Below are 23,690 nucleotides of genomic sequence, written 5' to 3' on the forward strand. Positions count from 1 at the left end.
TTCTAAGGCCTTTCAAACACATCTTGGTAATTCACTGGATATTTTTTATTTTAAGCTTTCTTTCTACCTTTAGTCAGCTTAGAAAAAAAAAAAATCCTCTTTTAAAATTGCCTATTTATTACTTGCCTTTGTTTTTTCCCCTCTAAGAACAGCAGTTTCTTCTGCCCCTTTTCCAATGTGTTAATGCACATGTAGAGATTCACATATAGAATGGAAACTGTGACACTTACCACATTAATAGGGGGTCTTTTGAAGTAAAATGGTAGCTTCTCTGTTACAGTTATGCAGACTAAATCCACATCTAAATGTGTACAAGCAACCTGTCAAGAAGAAAAAAACAGGTAAAGCCAAAAGGAAAATTGGCACATGTCAAGAATGGGGTAGGGTCAAACGTGATACAAAGAAATGTAAATAGATATGGCTCACTCCATAGGCATTACATGGTTCTGTGTTCAAATACATCTGTCCCTTTACAAAGTCAATGCTTAGCCATTCCTTCACATTTGGTTTGAATGGTTTAGCTGTAATCCAGCTGAAGCAGAGTGATATGTCTATAGACCATCTCAAAAGACACGGTCTAGAGACCCTCTAATTCATGGTCAGCTACATAAGGAGAGGTTGGTAAGAGAGGCTCAGTTTCTGGAAGGTTACTTCCGATTGTTCTAGAAAAAGGAAACTAACTGCTCTGAAATCCAGGAAAAAATAAATAAATAAGCCAAAAGGAATGTATGCATGGTCAACTTACTCCAGAAATTATTTATTTTTGTGCCAGCAATTGGCCCACACCTGTGGCTCCTATCAGTCTATTGACTGGCCAAAGAAATACATGACACTACCAATGGCATTTTGTTCAAATGCTAATAGAAACAGAGCATCTCCATAAATGGTCAAAGCAGAGCTATTATAAATCAAATGACACTGAATCCATTTTTTTAACTTTTAATTTCCCTTTCCTTTGTTCTGATGTTTGCTATTATTTGTTGATACCCTGCATTTACTTCCAAGAGATCTGAAGCTGCTTATAAAAAAAGACATGCAAGATAAAATAAATAGATAAGGAAATCAGGATAAAAGGAAAATCAGGGAAGGAACATAAAGCCAGGGAAAGGATACTAGCATAACAGTGCAGGCCAAAAGACAGGGCTAGAAGCTGCATACCCGGCTCTCATTTTGCCATTATTTGATTTACAGCAATAAAAGGAATTGGCTGTTTTGTACCATGACAAAAATAAGCCTTACTATCAATGCTGGTGTAATCAGGCTTGACAAACAAATCCAAGCTGCCAGGGTGGCTGTGCTGGCAAACTAACATCCGTGGCACGGACCAAGAGAAAGGGGTCAAGAGGAGGTGACAATGCCCCAGAGGGTCAGCTTGACCTTCAGCAGTGACAGGAATGTCACATCTTATCCTTTCTCTTCAAAATCCCCACTTTACTCGTTCCTACCCCCACCCCAGGGCTCCAGGAAGCAGGTAGTGATCAGAGGCTGCCTGGCTTTAAGACAGTCATAGTAACTTAGTAAGCCTGGGAAGTAAGGCTGGTTTGGCAGAAACACTTGGCTTATGAAGAATCTGCTCCATCCCAACTGCTACAGCTGTCCAACTCCTAAAAGAGTCAATGAAAATTTGATAAGAATGGATGAAGTAAAGGTCTGAATAGCAGATAAAACATAAAACATGCTCAGCTTCTGTTTGCCATCTTTAAACTACCAGATTGGCAAAGATCAAAAAGTTCAGTAATATACAGGTGACACAAAAATAAATAAACAGGGACTCACAGGGTCTTTAAATCAGTACAGGGTCTTGAAAAGCATTTCAGCAATAGGTATCAAAATTTTATAAGCACACATCAGCAAATTTCTATAAGTACAGGAATGTATCCTATAGAGACTAGAAACGCATTCCATAGCCATATACCTTACAAATGCTTGAGGATATTGGTGAAAGGACGGTTGCTGCACCACCAATCACAGAAGACTAGACACAACTAAACATCCCTCAATTTTATTTAAAAAAAATTATGGCCCCTTTATGCAATGGAATATGCTGACTCCTTAAACGGAATGAGGTACCTCTCTAGTGGATATTATGGAACCATCCCTGAGATACACTGTCAGGTGAAAAAACCATGGTTTTTTCACCTGACAGTAGGAAAGAAGGAGAGGAAGAGGAGAATGAAGAAAGGAAAGAAGGACTAGGTAAAAATACTTCTGAAAAGAAACACAAGAACAGCTAGCAGTGGTTGCCTCAGGAGAAAAGGGAGAGGGCGTTTTGGGTGGGAGAAAGGTGTACTTTTCAGTGCATACCTCTTTGCACTGTTTCAATTCATTATTACAAACACAAATTATTTTTCATTTCAAAAAGCTGATTCATTTCTTAAAAGCCTATTAAACATTCTTCCCCAGAGTAAAGCTAAATTAGGTTACCTTTTTACTTATGTATTGCTCCTTTCTTCCCTTTTCTATAACAGTAGTTAATTAAAAAATATCCCTTGTGTTGGTTTAAGTACATGCATTATAATAAACTTTCAGTTACAAAGGATGGCTCCACTTGACTCCCTCTGACACCTCAGACTTAAAATGTTTCAAATTGAATTCCTTTGTTATTTAGCTTTCTATTAATCCAAATGTTCAACTGATATATTTAGATAACTACAAAATAAGAGCTAATGTTCACACTATAAGGAAATGCTTTCTAAATCATTAAAAAGATTAAATTACAACCAAATATATTTGTGGTTAAGAATTTGATTATAGTGGTTTTGGCATGTTGTATATGAATTCATATCAATTGTTCTTAACCTTTTCTTTGCCCAAGGATTCCTATGAGGATTTAAGGAAGGTTTTCCTCAAACTGCACATATACACACATAAACTTATCTTTGATTTCATGGAACAAGCAGAATAAGAGAAGGGGGTTCAGTCTCCCCCAACTCCCCTTCATGGATGTCAGGTTAGTACATTCTGATATTTTATTCAAGGGAGAGCCAGGCTTGCCCAGGGAAAAAAGAGATGCCCATAAATGGGGCCTCCCAAACTAAACTGTTTAAAAAAAAAAAAACCTCCCTGAAGAATTTATTTAAAATGGAGATTACCAGGCCCTACTCTCAGCAGTAAATTCAGTAAGCAGGGTCTAGTAACCTGAGTTTTAACAAATTTTCCTAGCAAATCTGACACCAGTGAAGCCAGAGCACACCTTAAGAACTGCCTTGAAAGATACACCCTTTCAGTAGCCTCAGGTGTTAGCAGCATATACTACAATAATGCTCTGCAAAAAGCAAGGCATGGATTTTGGAAGCAGGAAGAAAACAGAACTTCTACTTTCATTTATTTTTAATTCCTTCCCCTAAAATGTTTTGTTCAGTGTGTGTATATTATTTCATAAAGCACACTGATATAATGGAGCAAGCAAATAATTTTTTTTAATGGAGTATAATTGCTTTACAGTGGTATGTTAGTTTCTGCTTTATAACAAAGTGAATCAGTTATACATATACATATATCCCCATATCTCTTCCTTCTTGTGTCTCTCTCCCTCCCTCCCTCCCTCCCTCCCTCCCTATCCCACCCTTCTAACTGGTCAAAAAGCACCAAGCTGATCTCCCTGTGCTATGCGACTGCTTCCCACTAGATATTTTACATTTGGTAGTGTATATATGTCCATGTCACTCTCTCACTTTGTTGCAGTTTACCCTTCCCCCTCCCCATGTCTTCAAGTCCATTCTCTAGTAGGTCTGCATCTTTATTCCCATCCTGCCCCTAGGTTCTTCATGACCAATTTTTTTTTTCTTTTTAGATTCCATATATATGCGTTAGCATACGGTATTTGGTTTTCTCCTTCTGACTTACTTCACTCTGTATGACAGACTCTAGGTCCATCCACCTCACTACAAATAACTCAATTTTGTTTCTTTTTATGGCTGAGTAATATTCCATTGTATATATGTCCCACATCTTCTTCATCCATTCATCTGTCAATGGACACTTAGGTTGCTTCCATGTCCTGGCTATTGTAAATAGAACTGCAATGAACATTGTGGTACATGACTCTTTTTGAATTATGGTTTTCTCAGGGTATATGCCCAGGAGTGGGATTGCTGGGTCACATGGTAGTTCTATTTTTAGTTTCTTAAGGAACCTCCATAGTGGCTGTATCAATTTACATTCCTACCAACAGTGCAAGAGGGTTCCCCTTTCTCCACACCCTCTCCAGCATTTATTGTTTGTAGATTTTTTGATGATGGCCATTCTGACTGGTGTGAGATGATATCTCATTGTAGTTTTGATTTGCATTTCTCTAATGATTAATGATGTTGAGCATTCTTTCATGTGTTTGTTGGCAATCTGTGTACCTTCTTTGGAGAAATGTCTATTTAGGTCTTCTGCCCATTTTTGGATTGGGTTGTGTTTTTGATATTGAGCTGCATGAGCTGCTTGTAAATTTTGGAGATGAATCCTTTGTCAGTTGCTTCATTTACAAATATTTTCTCCCATTCTGAGGGTTGTATTTTTGTCTTGTTTATGGTTTCCCTTGCCATGCAAAAGCTTTTAAGTTTCATTAGGTCCCATTTGTTTATTTTTGTTTTTATTTCCATTTCTCTAGGAGGTGGGTGAGAAAGGATCTTGCTGTGATTTATGTCATAGAAAGTTCTGCCTATGTTTTCCTCTAAGAGTCTGATAGTGTCTGGCCTTACATGTAGGTCTTTAATCCATTTTGAGTGTTTTTTTGTGTGTGGTGTTAGGGAGTGTTCTAATTTCATCCTTTTACATGTAGCTGTCCAGTTTTCCCAGCACCACTTATTGAAGAGGCTGTCTTTTCTCCACTGTATATTCTTGCCTCCTTTATCAAAGATAAGGTGACCATATGTGCATGGGTTTATCTCTGGGCTTTCTATCCTGTTCCACTGATCTATATTTCTGGTTTTGTGCCAGTACCATACTGTCTTGATTACTGCAGCTTTGTACTATAGTCTGAAGTCCAGGAGCCTGATTCCTCCAGCTCTGTTTTTCTTTCTCAAGATTGCTTTGGCTGTTCCGGGTCTTTTGTGTTTCCATACAAATTATGAAATTACATAAGAATAATTTAAAAGAAGATAAACATACACATATTGGGGATGTCAGATCACTACTTTTTTAAATTGATACAGTACACACTCAAGGTAGTTTGGAGACCACTGGACTAAATAACCTGAATTCTCCACAGCCTGTCTTGTCCTGAATGGGAGTAACAATGGAAAAGAATACGAAGAAAAGTACATATGTCTATAACTGATTCACTTTGCTGTACAGAAGAAATTAACAAACATTGTAAATCAACTGCACTTCAATAAAAATTTTTTTTTAAATCCTAAATGGGAATAACTAACTCAGAAGCTCCTGAAACTTCTCTGTATCTCTCTCTGCCACATTCCACCACCACCCCCATCCTAAGAAGCCCCAGCCAACGGACTATGCTTACAGACTTTCATCTTTGCCTTATCCCCTGGGGAAACTATGGAGAAAAAGGATTTATCTGTGAGATATCTTCCAGATACTCTGAGTGGAAAAGAGTATGTTATTTCCCATGGAAACAACTCTATTTAAGGTGGTTAGATTTTATACTACTAATTGTTAACATATGTTTATAGGAATGCTTTTGTAACTCATTTTGGAGACCTTAGTTACAGAATATCATATCTACAGGGACACTTGTTTACATTCTAGATGATCAACTTACAAACCAAACAAATAAAATCACTTAACAGAACATAACCTGTTCAGCAACAAACTGCTTGCATTTGACCCAATTCCAAACCATGATATGCTTACAAAAGCTTTATAATTAAAAGAAAAATGTCCTTTAAAATTGATTTTCTATATAAAACATGGAGAATGCCAACTTCAACTGAATCTTAAAGGATGGGTAAGATCTGGAAAGACAATATGTTCTGATTTTAAAAACTGTTTTCTCTGCAGTCAATTCCAAACAAATACTCTTTCAATTATTTACAGCTTTCTTCCATCTTCCAGAATATTTCTGACTGTTCCACCCATCATCATGAATTATGTGTTCACAGTTTTGAATTAAAACTTGTGAATAATCTGAGAAAAACAAGTAATAAGATAAATTCACTAAATCTAATTATAATGTATTCTAAGACTCCAAAGTCCTATCTCTATGACATAACTATAAGTTTAGAGCAAATCATTGAGCCTAAGTCTCAATTTTCTCTTCTACAAAGTGGGGATAATAATAAGCCTTTGTCCCAATTATCCCCAGGATTGTTGTTTTCTCTAATCACCAGTAAATGGCTATGGAAATTTTAAGTTGTATGCTCTTCAAAATCCATTCAAAAAACAAGTGTACAATAAAAAACTGGGTACACTACCAACTTTTAGTCTACAGTATAACTGAGGTGTTAATATTTAATAACAAAACTAAATCGCTGTTTAACAAATTTGGACATATCCATGGTCCATCTTAGGGTTTCGGCACTGAATCAGAATCCCCTGTGGAACTTAAAAAAAAGATACCCAAACTCAACCCCAAACCTACTGGATCAGAATCTCCAACAGTGGAGATCTGAACATGCCTGATTTTAAAAGGTTCCACAGGGGTCTCTGATAACTAAGAACTACTCAATCCTACTCCCCTTTTTTCTGAAATGAAATTCTTGAGAATTACTATAACGGAGCATTTTAGAAAAGGAGTCACCAAAAAACGGGAATTCATAAATAACTTGTACTGTTACTCTGCATTAATACAGTAATTCCCCTACATACAAACTTTCAAATTACAAACTTTCAAAGATGCAAATGTGCCCCGTATGCCAGCTGTTGTACTGTACTACTGTACTTTTCAAGGTACTGTACTGTAAGATTAAAAATGTTTTTATTTTTTGTGTTAGTTTTTTATGGTATATTACTTGTGTGAAAAGTATTATAAATCTATTACAGTACAGTACTACATAGCCAATTGTGTTAGTTGGGTACCTAGGCTAACTTTGTTGGACTTACAAATTGGACTTACGAATGAGCTCTTGGAACGGAGCCCATTCATATATAGGGTACTTACTGTATAAACAATTAAGGGTTGTTAATGTGCCTTGAAAATGAAATTTGCCACAGACGTCTTCTTAGTCAACAACTCCATCTACTGGATAAGCTTAGGGAAAATCTTATAATTTTAGAACGGACTTTGCTTAAAAACAAATTATGCTGTAAAATTAAAACATCAAAGACCAGTGCTTTCTTTTCCCCCCACAATATCCCTTTGGTGGATACACTTTTGGTAGATGGCTACCTAAATAAAGATAACATTCCGAACTTCCTAAAAGGAGCTATACCTCACTTTACACAGTAAAACATATTCCTATAAAACTATATTACAGTTGATTTTTTCTTTTCTGTGATCACTTACAATGCCCAGCGTGTTCTGTCTCAAGTTGACAAAATGACCATACACAGTAAACAACTTTCCCTCCTGAAAAGTCACAGAAATGGCCATTTGAAAAGGACAAAAGAAATTAAATTCATAAAGGTTCTCTTATACAAAAAGGAATAGTATCAGCAGATGGTTTATTCTGAAGGATTTCTAGAAGACCAAAGGCTGACATGATCATGCTGGCATATGGACCACACCTCAGAGCACACAAACGGGAAAGCTAAAACAGAGAAGGGATCTTTTATGCCACAGTAGAACCTTGCTCCCTCCTTCTGTCACAGGCAGCAGCAAATAGTAACAAGGGCAGAAACTGACATGCTTTTAGAGCTAGCAAGAGATGGACCATCATTTACCTAAGAGAAGTTTCAAATGAATGAATGAAGCAGAGATAAAGAAACAGAAGAAAACTTGATGGACTCTTTCAATCTCAGCCCATCAAATATCTAGCAGAATAAATAAAAGAAAACAAAATATGTCACCCAAATACACCCTTGTGCAATTCCAGAACACCAAATATAAATGAAAAATCCTCAAAGTTTCCAGATGAGATGATACAGGTCACCTACAAAGGTATAACATCAGATTTCTTATATAAAATAATGAGTACTATTTTCTTTTACTATCTGTTACTTACATGAAAAAGTTTTTCTGTCTTTGGAAAAACTGCAACGATATCATACAGCCGGACTCTTGAAGAAGTTGCTCTCTAGTAATATAAAAAGAATGTTACCATACAGTAACAACAACAACAAACGCATATGGAATTCTGACTAGTGTCCTGGTTGCACTTATATTTCAATTGTGTAATACTTCTAATATGCCACTGACATTTCTGCTTTGCTTTGTATGTTGTCAGAAAAGACCTCCTCAGCACATGAGACTCCAGATACCAACTTCCATTCCACCAAGGAGGAAGGAATCATCCTCCTTCCTTCCTTCCCACATTGTTATGCTTTAACTATGCACCAAACATTTTGTTTGAGATACAAAAATCAAATTAGATAGCTGTTGCTCTTACAAGCTAGTGGAGGAGCTTGCCAGAGATTTACTGAGCACCTGCTGTGTGGGGGGCACCGGGGATACAAAATCATTTAAGGCATATGTCTGCTCTCAGTGGAACTCACCATTTTTTGGTGAGACAAGAAATACACATGACTAAATGTGATGTGATTAGGTTCACAATGAGAATACTGTTAAATACAAATTAAACTGCTAAGCATGCAAGAAAATACCCGAGAGTCCTAAGACAGAAGAAGAGGAATTTATCCGTTAAAGATTGTTTATAAAAGAAAGTCTCAAACTTATATCATGTGTGTATGCATGTGAAAAGGCTGGAAAAATATATATTCAAGAGTACAATCTCTGAGTAATGAGATATGTGATATTTCTTCCTTGCCTGCTGGCACCTTTAAAATTTTTTAACTCTTATTCTGTAAAAAGAAAAGGTATGATAAAAATTAGAAGAGGAAAGAGATAGGTTGAAGAGAAATAGCAGGTACTGTGCTTGAGCAGGTAAGAAAACCTGCTGGGCAGATGTATGCTGAGACAGGGCAGGTTCTAGGTCTCAGAAAAAGTCAGGATCCAGGACTCTTTGTCCTCTGCTTGCCCACTCCCACCTGGGATGTGGACAAATAGGGGCCACCAGGATGTTCATAATAACACGAGAAAATCAAACTCTTCATGACCATAAAAAGTGAGCTCCATTTATGTCTCCCTGGGCTTAGAGAACCAGAATGCTGCCTGCAGTTGTATAAAATCCCCAAATTTGGCTTTCCGTAATTTCTTTAGCAATGCTAATGTTAGAAAGGAGGCCGGCCCTTCCTTGATTACCCTGTTCTATGAGAGAGGAGGCCATTCCAGCTAAAGATGAAACAGCTCACCTTCTCAGAGATCTCACTTTCTCTCTCCCTCACTGGATCCATTCCATCAGCACCAGACATTCTCAAGTCTCCATCTAACAAACAAAATCTAGACAGCAGGTTCTCATCCACCAGCCTCCCTACGCCTTCTGTTCCTCCACAGAATCAAGTTTCTCAAGCAAAGTCAGCAGCACACACTGGCTGCATGTTCTCACGTCCCTATCATTTCCGTGGAAATGGCTTTTACTAAGGCACCGAATGACCTCCACGTCGTTAGGAGACTTGCCCATCCAACACATGGTTTAGCCCTTCTCTGACTTGACTACTCAGGTACATTGATCCTGCTGAGCCTTCTCACATTCCTCGTTGTCCACCTACTTCTCAGACAGTCCGGCCTCAGTCTCTAATCCTAGCTCATCCCTCATCCTTTACTCCACCATTAAGTACCAAATTTCCTCAGGGCTCTGTCCTAGACCTTCTCTTCCCACATCATATTTTTACCAAGGAGTCTCATGATTTCAATTACTCTCTACAGGGTGACCACTTCCAAATCAGTATCTTTCATTAGGGTCCCTCTTCTGAGGGCCACACTTTTTCTCCAACCCCCCCATTTGACAAGCTCCACTGGAACTCTCACAATAACCCATCATGTCTGAAACATGATGATCTAAACTTACCTCTCTTTCTATGTCCCATCTCAGGAAATGGTACCATCTACTTACCTGGCTGCTCAGGCCAAGGCAGGGAGTCATCACCTTCTATCAAATCAACAAATCCATCCAAATCCTGTCAATCCTCTCCTCTCCCCCAGCCCCAATTCCTCTTAAATCCCCTCCTTTATCCCCTCTAATCTATTCTCTATAATGCAAACTTCATAATTGTACTCCCTTGGTTAAAACCTTCAAAGGCTTCTTCTAATTGCTCACCCAGACCCATCTCCCTAACCTCATCCCAGGATAGACAGCTCATCAGGCTCAACTCAACTGGTGTTTCATTTTCCAGAATGCACCATGTTTCTTCTTGGATTCAGGACCTTGCATAATCCATCCTGTCTGGGGAAACATTCTCTCCCTCACTTGGCACCTATAACACTGATTCTTCTGGCCCTTGTTTGAACATCAGCTTCCTCGGTGGGCCTCCTGTTGCACATTCCCAGGACATTCCTTATTTGCTACCTCCCACTTTTTAAAAATTCCTCCCATTTTTAAAAGGATTGTGTCTGTATTATTCATAGCAATATCCCCAGTACCCACCTATGTCTACTTCATGTAAGTTCAATGAATACCACTTGCTGAAAGATTCTTTAATTGTGGTATTCTTATACATGTGCCATGAGTAGAAGAGATTCTGTTATACTATGTGAATTCTGAGCTAAGGAGAGCAGTCAAGTGTCACACTGGGGGTCGGGGGAGATGTAAGAATGGGAGGAGTTGGAAAAACAACAGTATTCAGCAGAAATCAATACAACTTACAAGGCCAAGAGAGAAGAAAAAAACAACGTACCAAAACATTGCAGTGAGATGGATCCGAAACGATAATTGTCAGTCTAGTTAAAATCTTAATTGGTTTTGATTTTCCCTGTAATCAAAAAAAGCACAAAATAGAAATGACTGATTTTCCTCCTTAGCAGTGGAAAGTACTCATTAAAAGGTACTAACAATAAAGGATAGTGAAGATCAGTAAAACCTAGTCCTCACTCTCAAGGAATTTATAATACAGGCGTACCTAGTTTTATTGTGTTTTGCTTTGTTGTGCTTCACTGATATTGCATTTTTTACAAATCGAAGGTTGGTGGCAACCCTGTGTTGAGCAAGTCTACTGGCGCCATTTTCCAACAGCATTTGCTCACTTCATGTCTCTGTGTCATACTTTGGTAATTCTCCCAGTATTTCACACTTTTTCATTATTTTCATATTTGTTATGGTGATCTATGATCAATGTGAACCTGGGGCCTCGCAGTGGAAGTGCCGAGTGCTAACCACTGGACTGCCAGGGAATTCCCTGATCACTGATCTTTGATGGTACTGTTCTAATTATTTCCAATGAAAAAAACCATACCCATATAAGACATCAAACTTAATCAATTGTTGAAATGACAACAAAGGATTTAGAATATTATATAAACTTAGTTGATAAAGCAGTGGCAGGGTATGAAAAGATTAACTCCAATTCTGAAAGATCTGCAGTGGGTAAAATACTATCAAACAGCGTTGGCATGCTACAGAGAAATCACAGTGAAAGGAAGAGTCAATTCATGCAGCAAACTCACTGTTGTCTTATTTTAAGAAACTGCCGCAGCCACCCCAACCTTCAGAAACCACCACCCTGATCAGTCAGCAGTGTTCAGCACTGAGGCAAGACCCTCCAGAGGCAAAAAGATTACAACTTGCTGAAGACTGAGACGATGGGGAGCATTTTTAAGCAATAAAATATTTTAAAATTAAGGTATATACATTGATTTTTTTTTTTTTTTAGACGTAATGCTACTTCACACTTACTGAACTACAGTACAATGTAAGCGTAACTTTAATATGCACCAGGAAACCAAAACATTCATGTGACTTGCTTTATTGTGGAGACCCGCAATATCTCTGAGGTATACCTGTACAGCCAGAGAAAAAGAGATGTACATAATGTTTCGTGGAAGAGCTGAGTCTTCATGGAAAGGTAAGACTGGTAGACAGAGGAAGGGGCAGTACAGATTAGAGAACCACATATATGACTGGGCATGTCTGAACTGGATGAATAAGTACTATGTTTCTTAAACAAAACACTTACCTGTACAATTGGCAACGTTGTAAAGAGTTCAGAAACAGCTACTGGTTTTTCAATTTCCTACAACAAAGAAGAATATTTTTTTTAAAAAAGCTAATTTCTGGCACTCAGAAACACTAAATAAGTTGTGTGTATGTGCATGTGTGTGTTTTTTAATAAAGAAAGCTAAAGCAGAGAAGCAGCTGAGAACATCAATGGATAGGTGGGATGAACAATAGTTTTTAGAATGAAACAATCTGTAAGGAGCAGTTGTTGGCCTAAAGGGAGATATACATATTTACTAGTATGTCTGGGAGGGAAATCAATTAGTAATGAGTCCATGACAGTACAATAAAAAAGATTAAATATTGTGATTACAGTTTAATCAATAACAATGCACTTTTAAGAAGTTATTGAAAGTTACTTAACATCAAATCAACTTTAAGAATCCTTACACCATGCCCTAGCACTTCACAGAAAACTATCATTTGTACAAATACACATCAGCTCAACTATTAACATTAAAATAAGATAATGCACAAAGAGTGCTCGTCTGTAGCTTCAATATTACCAATATACACAAAATAACTATAAATGCTGGTTATTATTAACTTAAGAAATTGTATTTTACCTGTTTCTTTTCCTTAAATTCAACAACATGATTGATGGCAACAACTGAATAGCCCACTGAAAAGAAAAATTGAACATTCTTGTTAAATACAACAACCTCTTTTACACATAAGCTCATCCCAATTCATGTCAAGACTAGAAGGTAGTAAGAAGAATGATTACGGGCTCTGGAGTCAGACGGCCCATTTTCAAATCTAAGCATTACTACTTAGAAGTTACTTAACCTTAAGTTTCAAGTTCTTCGTCTGCCAAATGGTGATAATAACAGTACTCACCTTATACGACTGGCAGAATTCAATGACATAACACACAAAGGATGTTTTACAACGGTGGCTGGCACAGAGTCAGGGCTTTGTTTGACTTTGGTGGTGTATTATTAGCATTATACCAAAGACACTTTGCACAACTCCTTTAAACCACCATTCTCCTTCGTGTCCCTTTGTTCATTTTCTTCCCATCACATGTATACTTTTCCACCTTCATTCTTACTTGTTTCTTTTGCTTTTTACCCTTTCTACTTCAAAGGCCCTTTTGCTAAGGAGAAATGGAGTAACGACTCCCTCACACCACTGTCCACATACGCCTTTGAGCTACCCACCGAGAGACTGGGAACTCTCTGAAGCCAGGGCCTTGCTTTACCAGCCTCAACACAGCCCTGTTTTGGACATGTGGACTATCAAAAACATGCCTAAATCATGCCTCCAATCTTTAAGTTATTTAAACACCAATGGGAACAACAGGATATTAATATTAAAAGATAATGCATACTAATGCCAAAATAGTGGTCCCCCCTCTCATTAGTTTGTCCAGTTTCCTTCTTTTCTTCCTCCCTCAATTATTTACTGAGCAACCATTACTTAACAGGCCCTGCAGAAACCTCTTTATTTTTATCTCCCTCTATCCCCACGTAGACATTTTACAGTCTAAGGAAAGAGACAGCAGTCGCGATTGACTCCATTATTTAAAATGGGGTCTTAACTCTCAGAGCTTTTGCTTCCCTTGGATTCAAATATGAGTAACATTCATGCATTTTGGCCATGCTGCTCCCCTCTCACCCTCCTAGTATGTCCTCCGCCCCTACCAACCCTCCCTCTACATAATATAATTCAAACACTCGCGACCCCATGTCCCTCCCTCACTTCTCGGACCCATAGGTGCACCAGCTTCGTGCATTTGAGTGTCAGAACACTGTCGTGAGACGCAGGAAGGGGCGATAGTAAAAGCACTGGTGTAGGAGACTACACTTGGAAGCCCTGGCTTCTGCCATCCACCAGCTGTGGGGCCCTATGAAAATCCCCCGCCCTGTCAGAGCCTCAGTTTCCTCAATTCGCAAGAAATAAGGAGCTAGACTGGGTAACAGCTCCCCAGTGCTTTCGAGTTTCCCGCGCCCGGGATCAGAGCAACACCGCAGGGGCCTCAGCTTCCAGGGACAGCCGGGAGACCCCATGAGACCGGAACGAGGCCCGCCTGGGTCCCTCCCGAGCGTGGCCTGACAGTCTCCGGGGACAGCTAGACTGGGCAGACACGGCGGCCCGTGAAGCCGGGGAGACTCACGGTGAGCGGCATTCTCCACGAGTCCGCGCAGCGCCTTCAGGTCGGAACCCGCCCGCAGGTCCAAATCCGCAAACGCCGCCATGCCGAAGTCACGTGACGGCCGCGCGCCTATCTGCGCAGCCGTCGGTCCCTCCCCCTCGGGCATGCCGGGAATTGCAGTTTACCTGCGCGGTCTGCCCCTCCCTCCCGTGGAGTAGGGTTAGCAGGTTCCTCGCTCGCCTTCAAGTACGGGCAGAAATTAGTGTGTGGGAATCAACAGCCTCACTTCAATCCTTCTTCGTCTTCTTCCGAATGAGAATGTTTGGTTTCTCCCGGAAGAGTTCACATCTTCCACCGTTCCTCCTATGAAATAATGTAGAAAGTGATTCTTTCAAAATGTACGTATACAGCATTTATTGAGCGCCTACTGTGAACCAAACCCTTTTGCTAAGGGCCGGAAACGGTTAAGAAGTAGTAGGGAACCCGTTTTTCTTTCCCTCCCCTAAAGTCCATTCCGTTGTTTATAAAATGGACTTAACGGGGAAATGGAGAAGCTGACCTAAAAGGACTGCCTGAGAAAAATGTCTTTTTGCCCAATCACAACTGTCGGTGCCACAGCACGCTACTCTATTTCTTACAGTCAACGTCCTCAGCCACGAGATGACAGGGTTCTCTCTAGGATGAGCGGTTAGCTCCAACACTGGTTTAGCCAAAAACTGGTTAGACAAGGAGGGGCAAAATTAAAATGTTTTACAGTTTTCCATCTAAGAAATGTACAATCAAATCCCACACATTTGATGTTTCCACATTTTTGAACTTCGTGTAAATGAACTCTTCTTAAAGATTGGTAAATCAGTGATCCGAGAACATAAAACTGTGGAACTATAGTTTACATCAGTGCTTCTCAAACGTCTGTGATGAAGGGCCAGGTCGCCGCCCCCCACCGCCTCCCCCAACCAATTCTTCTAGGACCACCAGTACGTGGTCCATTGTGCATTACCAATAGGCAGATCTGGCCTCAAAAGACTAACATCTGAACTGCTCTGTACTCAGCTGAATAAGAAGAGTCCACTAACTGGGGGCTTGGGCATCCAGACAATGCCTAATGGCTGTGAAAGTTTCTAAAAAGTTCCAATTTCTGTGCTAACTTACCACAAACAATACACAGTCTCTGGTCTATAGGGCCACATCTTGATTTGTACTCCTCTTCATGATTTTTTTCTTGGTCTCAGAGGAGAATTTTAAGAGGTATCTGTCCCATGTAGTAGCATGTAATTCTCCTTTTGGTTTAATTTAGTAAAGAAGAAATCTTTTGCTTTCCCAATACTTGGTATTTCCTGAGTAAGAACAGAAGAAAAATGTATTTCTGCAAATAGAACGAAGTCATATAAAGCAAACCCTTTGCTTTTCATCAGAAGATCTGGCGTTAATTTCACAGGTCTTCACCTATGACCACAAAATCTAGATGGGTCAGAAATATGTGTGGTGAAGGTGAATAAGATGACTCATAATTTGATGCCAGCATTAGACCACAGAGAGCTTCTTTCTTTGAAAGTCATGGTGCTGTTGCTGTGAACTGTACCCTTTAGACTTCTTTTCTCATCTTCACCCTGGGCTTAGGTGACAAGGAATAAAAAGGGCAAGAAGGAAAATGGATGGATAACACTTGAGCACTTCACTGAGGGTAAGCCTATTTGCTAAGTAATTACCTACATATCTATTTAATCTTCAAAGCAACTGTGAGTTAAGTCCTGCTTTTTAGCAACATCTGCATTTTACATCTGAGTCATCTAAGGCTTAGTTAATCGTGGTAAACCTACATTTGGATCCAGGTAGTTTGGTTCAGTTCTCACTTGGTATACTGTCTCCTGGGCAAAGCAAGCAGAGAGGAGGGTTGGAGGATGGGAAGGGAGGAGGGAGAGAAGAGGGAAAGGAAGAAGAGAATGGAGGGCTGGAGAAGAGGAAAGAGGAAGTAGGGAGGGAGAGGGGAGGAAAGGATGGAGATGGAAGAGGGGAGGAAGAATGAGAAGAGGGAAAATGGACGATGACATAGGGGAGAGGAGCAGGGAAGAGTGGTCAGAAGTTGGCCTGGGGGGCTGGGTTCCTAGAGCAGAAAGGATCTGGAGTTAGAAGACCTTGGAAATTTCTGACTGGAAGTTAATAGTACTGTATAATTACTCTACATACTTCCTATCTACTGTCTGATTTAGTCCTCACAACCAGCCAATATTGTTATTGTTATTCCTATTATATCAAGTAGGAGTCCTGAGCTCAAAGAGGATGACTCTTCAGTTATTTCCTCTTCCTTAGGGAGCTAAGAAAGAGAAAATGAGCTTTAGCATCCAAAGCAATGTTCCAGCCCTTTTGGGTCTCCCTGAGGACCTCTCTTTCTTGGGCTGGCCCCTCAGTGTCAGTGCATGCTCCGTTGGTCTGTGCCCTTATCCTCTTCTGACTTGGCTCACCCTTCCTGAGTGAGCTGAGAAACATTCCTCTGGACTCCCTGTCCTCTGTCAGCTTAAGGCTGAGGTGGGGCAAGGCAAGAAAGCAATATTATAACATGACTTGCACAGGTGTGTCAAAAACAACTGGCAGGGTCTTCTCTTCCAGATTGAGGGAGAAGTTTGGGAGATTTGGAGAGGATATGGGACAGTTTCCTGGAGGAATTAAAATTTAATGCATGAAATTGAGGAGCAACAAGATGCAGAGGTCTGGCATGTATCCAGAACTGGCATAAATTAGGTGGTACTCAGTAAAAAGTTGCAGATTTAATAAATGAACCCATGACCTCTTGTTTACCTTCATACCCATGTCAACCCAGTTGTAGCACTGTTGGATGTATTCAAGTATCTAAACACATGGCCAGAAATTCACTGAACTATATGCATGTGGTAGACTGGCATGATACACCAGCAACCCAAATAGAACACCCCCTCTTGTTCCCAATGATGGAGCACTTACTGGAGCTCCTGTGCCGATCAGAAAGAGATTCCCTTCCTCCAACCAGACTCGCATTTGCCCCTATTTATCACATGGCTGGTAAGTCTGTACAGTGAATCACCTGCCCAGCTTTTCCCAGGGGCCCTGGTAAAGCATACTAGAGGAGTTAATTGCTAAGTCTAGAACTCAAATGGGACTCCACAGGACATCACCAATTCAAGGAGCCTCTCTCAATAATCCTCCCTCAGAAACTCCCCTTACTGACCTGATAGCATAAGAATTTGTCCATCTTCTAGGCTGTGAGTATTCCTGCTTGCAATGGTAGGGTTTTTTATTTTAAAGTGCGATTAAGATGAAAGTGAATTCTTTTATATCTATGTTTCTATCAAAAGTTTGAAAATGAAACACAGGTGAAGAAGTCTAGTGTATTATAAAAATTATCATTGTAAAAATAAGGAGTATTCCTAGCTTTTTGAGATGCAAAGTATGCCTGTGACAAAAGAATACATCTTAAGACGTTATTACAAAAGAAATCAAAAGAACTATGATTGGTATCTGGAAAAGATGTGTGATGGAAAGGAATGGAAAGAAAAGGGATAAAATTTCAATATGGTTTTTTTTTTAATGCAAGTAAAATAAGTGATTGTATTAGTGTCAGGGTCCTCCAGAGAAACAGAACCAAGAGTGTGTGTGTGTGTGTGTGTGTGTGCGTGTGTGTGTATATATATATATATATATATATATATATATATATATATATATATAAAATGTGAGAGAGAGAGAGAGAGAGAGTGATTTTTAAAAAGAAGTCAACTTGTGTGATTTTTGGAGGCTGACAAGTCCCAAGATCTGCAGTTGGCAGGCGGGAGACCCAGAAGAGCTGATGGTATCGTTCCAGTCTGAAGGCAGGCAGGCTCAAGATTCAGGAAGAAGTGATATTTCAATTTGAGTCCAATGAAAGGGGAATATCTCTGACTCAGCTTGAAGGCAGTCAGGCAGGAGGAATCCTCTCCTATTAGAAGGTTCAGTCCTCTTGTTCTATTCAGGTCTTCAACTGATTGGATGAAGCCCACCTACATTATGGAGGTTAATCTGCTTTACTCAATCTACTCGTTCAAATGCTAATCTAATTTAGAAAAAAACTCAAATACACAGCCAGAATGTTTGACACTTATCTGGGCATCCAGTGGCCCAGTCAAGTGGATAGAACCACTGCAGTGATGCTGCCTTGATTGTTGTGTATTTTTTGAGGGGGGGTATAGTTGTTTTACAATGTTGTGTTAGTTTCTACTGTACAGCGAAGTGGCGTTCCCTGTGCTATACAGCAAGTTCTCATCAGTTATCTACTTTATACATATTAGTGTGTGTATGTTAATCCCAATCTCCCAGTTCATCCCACCTCCCCTTTCCCCACTTGGTGTTCATACGTTTGTTCTCTACACCTGTGTCTCTTTTTCTGCCTTGCAAATCGGTTCATCTGTACCATTTTTCTAGATTCCACAAATATGTGTTAATATACAATATTTGTTTTTCTCTTTCTGACTTCACTCTGTATGACAGTCTCTAGGTCCATCCACATCTCTACAAATGACCCAATTTTGTTCCTTTTTATGGCTGAGTAATATTCCATTGTATATATGTACCACATCTTCTTCATTCATTTGTCTGTCAATGGACATTTAGGTTGCTTCCATGACCTGGCTATTGTAAATAGTGCTGCAATGAACATTGGGGTGCATGTGTCTTTTTGAGTTATGGTTATCTCTGGGTATATGCCCCATAGTGGGAAATTGTTGTATATTAAGTGAAGAAAAAAACTGCTCAGGCAACTAAAACTTTTTTTTTTTAACTGAAGACTAGTTTGCAAAGAATATTTATTGAAGGCAAAAGAAAGAACAGGTCCCAAACAGAAACTAGCATTTGCAAACTCTATTCTCAGTATGTTGGAAATATAGCTTAGAACTTGCAGGGTAAATTGCATGAAAAAACTAGGTTATTTCTGGCATTTTCTATTACAGCTGATAAGCAAGTAGATATATGAAAGTTGTGTTGAGAATTTTGATATGACTAAATATCTTTTGGAAATGGTGCTCAAATAGGGCACATCATTAGGAAGTGGCTTATTTTTGTGTATGGAGAAAAATTTTGAGCATTTTAAAGTAGATGTGTTAGAATTGGTAACCATGACTACAGATGGGACTCCTGAAAGGGGCCAGTGTTAACATCAGACTCATGAAACATAAGCACAATGCGACATCTTGTCAAGACACAGAATTTTAGCCAATTTATTATACTATAGGCCAGAACCACTTTGAGCTTTAAACTTAAAAACTATACAAATAATAGCCATCATAATTGACCCACACAGTCTGTGCTCAAAATAGCTGTAGTGCATATAGTGGATGCTGAGAAAATTTTGAACTGCTGAAAGAAATTTACTTACTGATGCTATCAAGGAAAAAGATATCCACCTCGGCTTACCAGTGGAGGCTGGACCAGATTTGCTTCTTTTGTCGATGCTATAACCCCTTTAAATACTCTCTCTCCCCACCTTTCGAAAAAGCATATAAACTGATTTGTTCATATACAGCAAAATTGTGTCTTTGGGAAACTGATCTGGCTAGGAATAATCTAGCTCATTTTTGGCATAGAAACTGGTTTCCAGATGTGAAAATTATGGTCTAACCTCATAGTGCAGCACCAATGTGGAGTTGAAAACTATGAACCAAAAAAGGTACTATGATTTAAACCTTGAAACTTTATGACAATCTGCTTAATTTGCCCTTCTCAATATCACTAATGTGATTAAAAATTACAAAAGGAAGTTTTTCTATTTAAGCACCTACATAATAGCCTCAATTTTTCATCTTGGCCCACAAAACCTAAAATATCTACTATCTGTTGTAAACTACAGAAAACGTTTACTGAACTCTTCGTTATTATTTTTTTAAATTATTTTATTCAAGTATAGTTGATTTATAGCTGTGTAATTTCTGCTGTACAGCAAAGTGATTCAGTTATACATATATACATATATGTATATATATATATATACATTCTTTTTCATATTCTTTTCCATTATGGTTTATCACAGGATATTGAATGTAGTTCCCTGTGCTTTACAGTAGGACCTTGTTTTTATCTGCTCAACCCTTTTTATTTATTTATTTATTTACTGTTTTTTTGTGTGTGTGTGTGGTACGCGGGCCTCTCACTGTTGTGGTCTCTCCCGTTGCGGAGCGCAGGCTTCGGACGCGCAGGCTCAGCGGCCATGGCTCACGGGCCCAGCCGCTCCGCGGCATGTGGGATCTTCCCAGACCGGGGCACGAAGCCGTGTCCCCTGCATCGGCAGGCAGACTCTCAACCACTGCACCACCAGGGAAGCCCATGCGCAACCCTTTTTAAATCAGAGGTCCACAACAGTGTTCAGACACTGTATTCTACCTCTCAGCTCACCCTAGGGGGAGCATTTGAAAATTTGTGTGGGTATGTTTTTCTTTTTCGCTTGTCATAGTAATTTATTATTGTTTGAATCTTATCATTGTCACTATAATTGAGAAGTGAGGTGGTTGACACTAGCTTTTAGTAGGAAGGGGCCAGAAGTGTTAACTGTGCTGCAGTGAATGAGAAAGTCTCATACAATGAACACTTGTCCCTCATCTTGTATGACTTTTGAATATCAAGCCAGACATTCACATGGGGTAGAGCTTGCTTATCACTACCTGAGCCTAGAACCTAAATAGGTTTTACATATAAAAGCACAGCAATTTTTTTCACAATTTTTATAGGCACAGAACTTTCTAGGAGTATAACTATTGAGTAAATACAGGGAAGATTGTACTTTGCTTGGAACTATGAGAGTTGGTTGGAACTACACATATAAGAAAACTATAAGAGTTGTTCCCCATTTCAAAAAATTATGTCATTGCAGCAACACTACTTTTGTTATTCGAGTTGACAATGCAGCACACCTGTATCACTCTGCATTTACAGCAGTCACATTCATGGTGATTCATATATGTACATATTACCAGACATACCCACACATACATACATACATCATCTTATATACTATCTGATATATGTTAAATAAGTAAATATATATATGTATTTAGCCCTTACTTCAAAATATTATGCATGTTAGAACTATTGACAATATTCAGTTAGTTATCTTAAGTCTATATTTAAACATTTAAAAATATAAACATATTTGTTATATGTAGATATAGGCATCTGCTATATTTTTGATACAGTGGTGCCCAAGCATTCATATACTTAAATACATATTTATTTATTCTCTCCTCTATCACTACAAAATATTTTATTTAAAAAGCAGGTGCTATGGACTGAATGTTTGTGTACCCCCAAATTCATCTGCTGAAATTCTAACCCCAAATGTAATAGTACTTAGAGATGGGGCCTTTGAGAGATAGTTTGGTCATGAGGGTTCCACCCTCATGATGGGATTAATGCCCTTATAAGCATTGACATGAGAAAGCTTGCTTTTTCTCTCTTTGATCTCTGCCCTATGAGCACATAGCAAGAAGATGACCATCTGCAAACCAGGAAGAGAGTCCTCACCAGAACCTGACTTCCCAGCTCCAGAACTGTGATAAATAAATTTCTGTTGTTTAAGACACCCAGTCTTTGGTAATGTGTCATAGCAGTCTGAACTGATTAAAACAGGGGGTTCTGAATCTCATAAGTTGAGAATTATTGCCTCGAATATAAAATCCATTGTGCAAAGAATTCATCTATGTTCAGAAGTATTTTTATTTCTGCACAATAGTCTTTGGTTATAAAAATGAATAAAACTAAATATTGCTTCCAGTTGGAGGAATCAAGGTTGGATTCTGTACCGTAGACAACGATGCAAAATAATAATAATACCTGAAACTAACTCTGTACGTTACTTTGGTTCAGGAAAAAAAAAATTCATCAAGTTTCCAGTCTAAATCAAAGGAATAGGGACTTCCCTGGTGGCACAGTGGTTAAGAATCCACCTGCCGATGCAGGGGACACAGGTTCAATCCCTGGTCCAGGAAGATCCCACATGCCACGGAGCAACTAAGCCCGTGTGCCAGAACTATTGAGCCTGTGCTCTAGAGCCCACAAGCCACAACTGCTGAGCCCGTGCACCACAACTACTGAAGCCCGCGCACCTAGAGCCCGCGTGCTCCGCAGCAGGATAGGCCACCGTGATGAGAAGCCCAAGCACCGCAACGAAGAGTGGCCCCCACTCGCCACAACTAGAGAAAGACTGTGCACAGCAATGAAGACCCAACGCAGCCAAAAATAAATAAATAAATAATTTTTAAAAAAAATTTATAAATCAAAGGAATACTGATTTTTAAAAATCAATTAAATATTTTTATTTCTCAAGTTGTGCATTTTCAGTTTAAAATGTAGTCAATAACATAGTTTCCCAACCTTAGCACTGTTGCCATTTTGGGCCAGATAATCCTTTGTTTTGGGAGGTTGTCCTGTGCCTCTAACTACTGATGCCAGTAGCATCTGTCTGGTTGTAATAACAGTAGATGTCTCCACACATTGCCAAATGTATCCCGAAGGGGAAAATCCCAGGCCAGTAACATTTAAGTGTTCATGCCAGGTAATTGTAGGGTCAGTGTCTGATTTGGGGGGAGGGTGGGTTTAGAAAGTGAAAGGAATACATTTCCTGACTATAGGGAAGATGTGGTTTGCTTTTTCTCACGTAGTAGGAACCCTCAGGGAAGCGGGCAGACCTATTGCGGGATGGGTACTCCGTTCACCGAGGGCCGTGGACCCTTAGACTCTGGGTGTACAGCCTCAGCCAAGGTTCGTTCCCATGCTCCTGAAGGACACAGGAGCAGCAGTACTGCTTTGTGGGATTATGTGGGCTTAGGCAACAGGGAGAAGCAGAGCAGCCTTGTGGAATGGACTGCTTTGGGTACAAGACTCCAGGTCCATCAGTGGAACCTCAGGGTAGGGCAGGGGAAGAGGGAAGCCACAATAATGACGAGTTGAATTGCCCATCGGATAAATAGGGTGGGGGCTCAGAGTCATATTTCATTTCAGAAAAATATGACGCTTCATACAGAGTAAAGTTCATACGTACCTTGCATGGCACACGTGATTCTTTATGATTGGCCCCCAAGAAGTCTACCCTCGCCGTTTCCAATGCATTTTATATGATGCAGTTATGGCAAGTGTTCCACATATTAATGGACCCCTGTTGGCATTGCACTCCCCTTTCCTCCAGTCTACTGATAAAACTTCTGCCTGAGAGGAAGTGTTAGCTCTCTGAATTCTTTGGTCTCCCCAGGAAGAGCCAATGCTCCTTTCCTCTGGACTTCCACATTTTTGTTTCATACTTATGAGGCTTTTCATATTGCATTGTATCTAGTCTGTCTCTTTCACCAGGGAATGAACACCTGCAGAGTGGAGAATTTTGCCTTATTTGTTCATCCCTAGCACTTAGCACAGTGCCTATTAATATATAGCTGGTACATGTTTATTGAATGACTGGATCAGGGATAATTTTGCCTGGAAATGGGGACATGAACATAATGACAATT

General features: G+C 39.5%; 1 protein-coding gene across 5 annotated transcripts in view; it reads right to left on the minus strand.

Moving 5' to 3' along the window:
• The window catches only part of RPP30 (ribonuclease P/MRP subunit p30), a 34,545-nt gene extending 20,209 nt beyond the window's left edge, over nucleotides 1-14,336 (minus strand). For 3 of the 5 annotated variants that reach the window (XR_010838886.1, XR_010838884.1, XR_010838883.1), the window contains exons 1-6: nucleotides 14,218-14,325; nucleotides 12,665-12,720; nucleotides 12,058-12,114; nucleotides 10,783-10,857; nucleotides 8,055-8,126; nucleotides 231-320 (exon numbers count right to left, since the gene is read on the minus strand). Coding sequence is in view for 1 of the 5 variants with exons in the window: in XM_059055477.2 (XP_058911460.1) it covers nucleotides 231-320; nucleotides 8,055-8,126; nucleotides 10,783-10,857; nucleotides 12,058-12,114; nucleotides 12,665-12,720; nucleotides 14,218-14,299 (432 nt within the window). In the remaining 4 variants the exon portion in view is untranslated. Of the gene's footprint in view, nucleotides 1-230; nucleotides 321-8,054; nucleotides 8,127-10,782; nucleotides 10,858-12,057; nucleotides 12,115-12,664; nucleotides 12,721-14,217 lie in introns of all 5 variants that reach the window. The other 2 variants (XR_010838885.1, XM_059055477.2) reach the window with 2 other exon arrangements.
• Between the last annotated feature and the right edge of the window lie 9,354 nt (nucleotides 14,337-23,690).

The sequence above is a fragment of the Kogia breviceps genome, chromosome 2 (genome assembly GCF_026419965.1).
Source record: "Kogia breviceps isolate mKogBre1 chromosome 2, mKogBre1 haplotype 1, whole genome shotgun sequence".
NCBI classification, from domain to species: Eukaryota; Metazoa; Chordata; class Mammalia; order Artiodactyla; family Physeteridae; genus Kogia; species Kogia breviceps.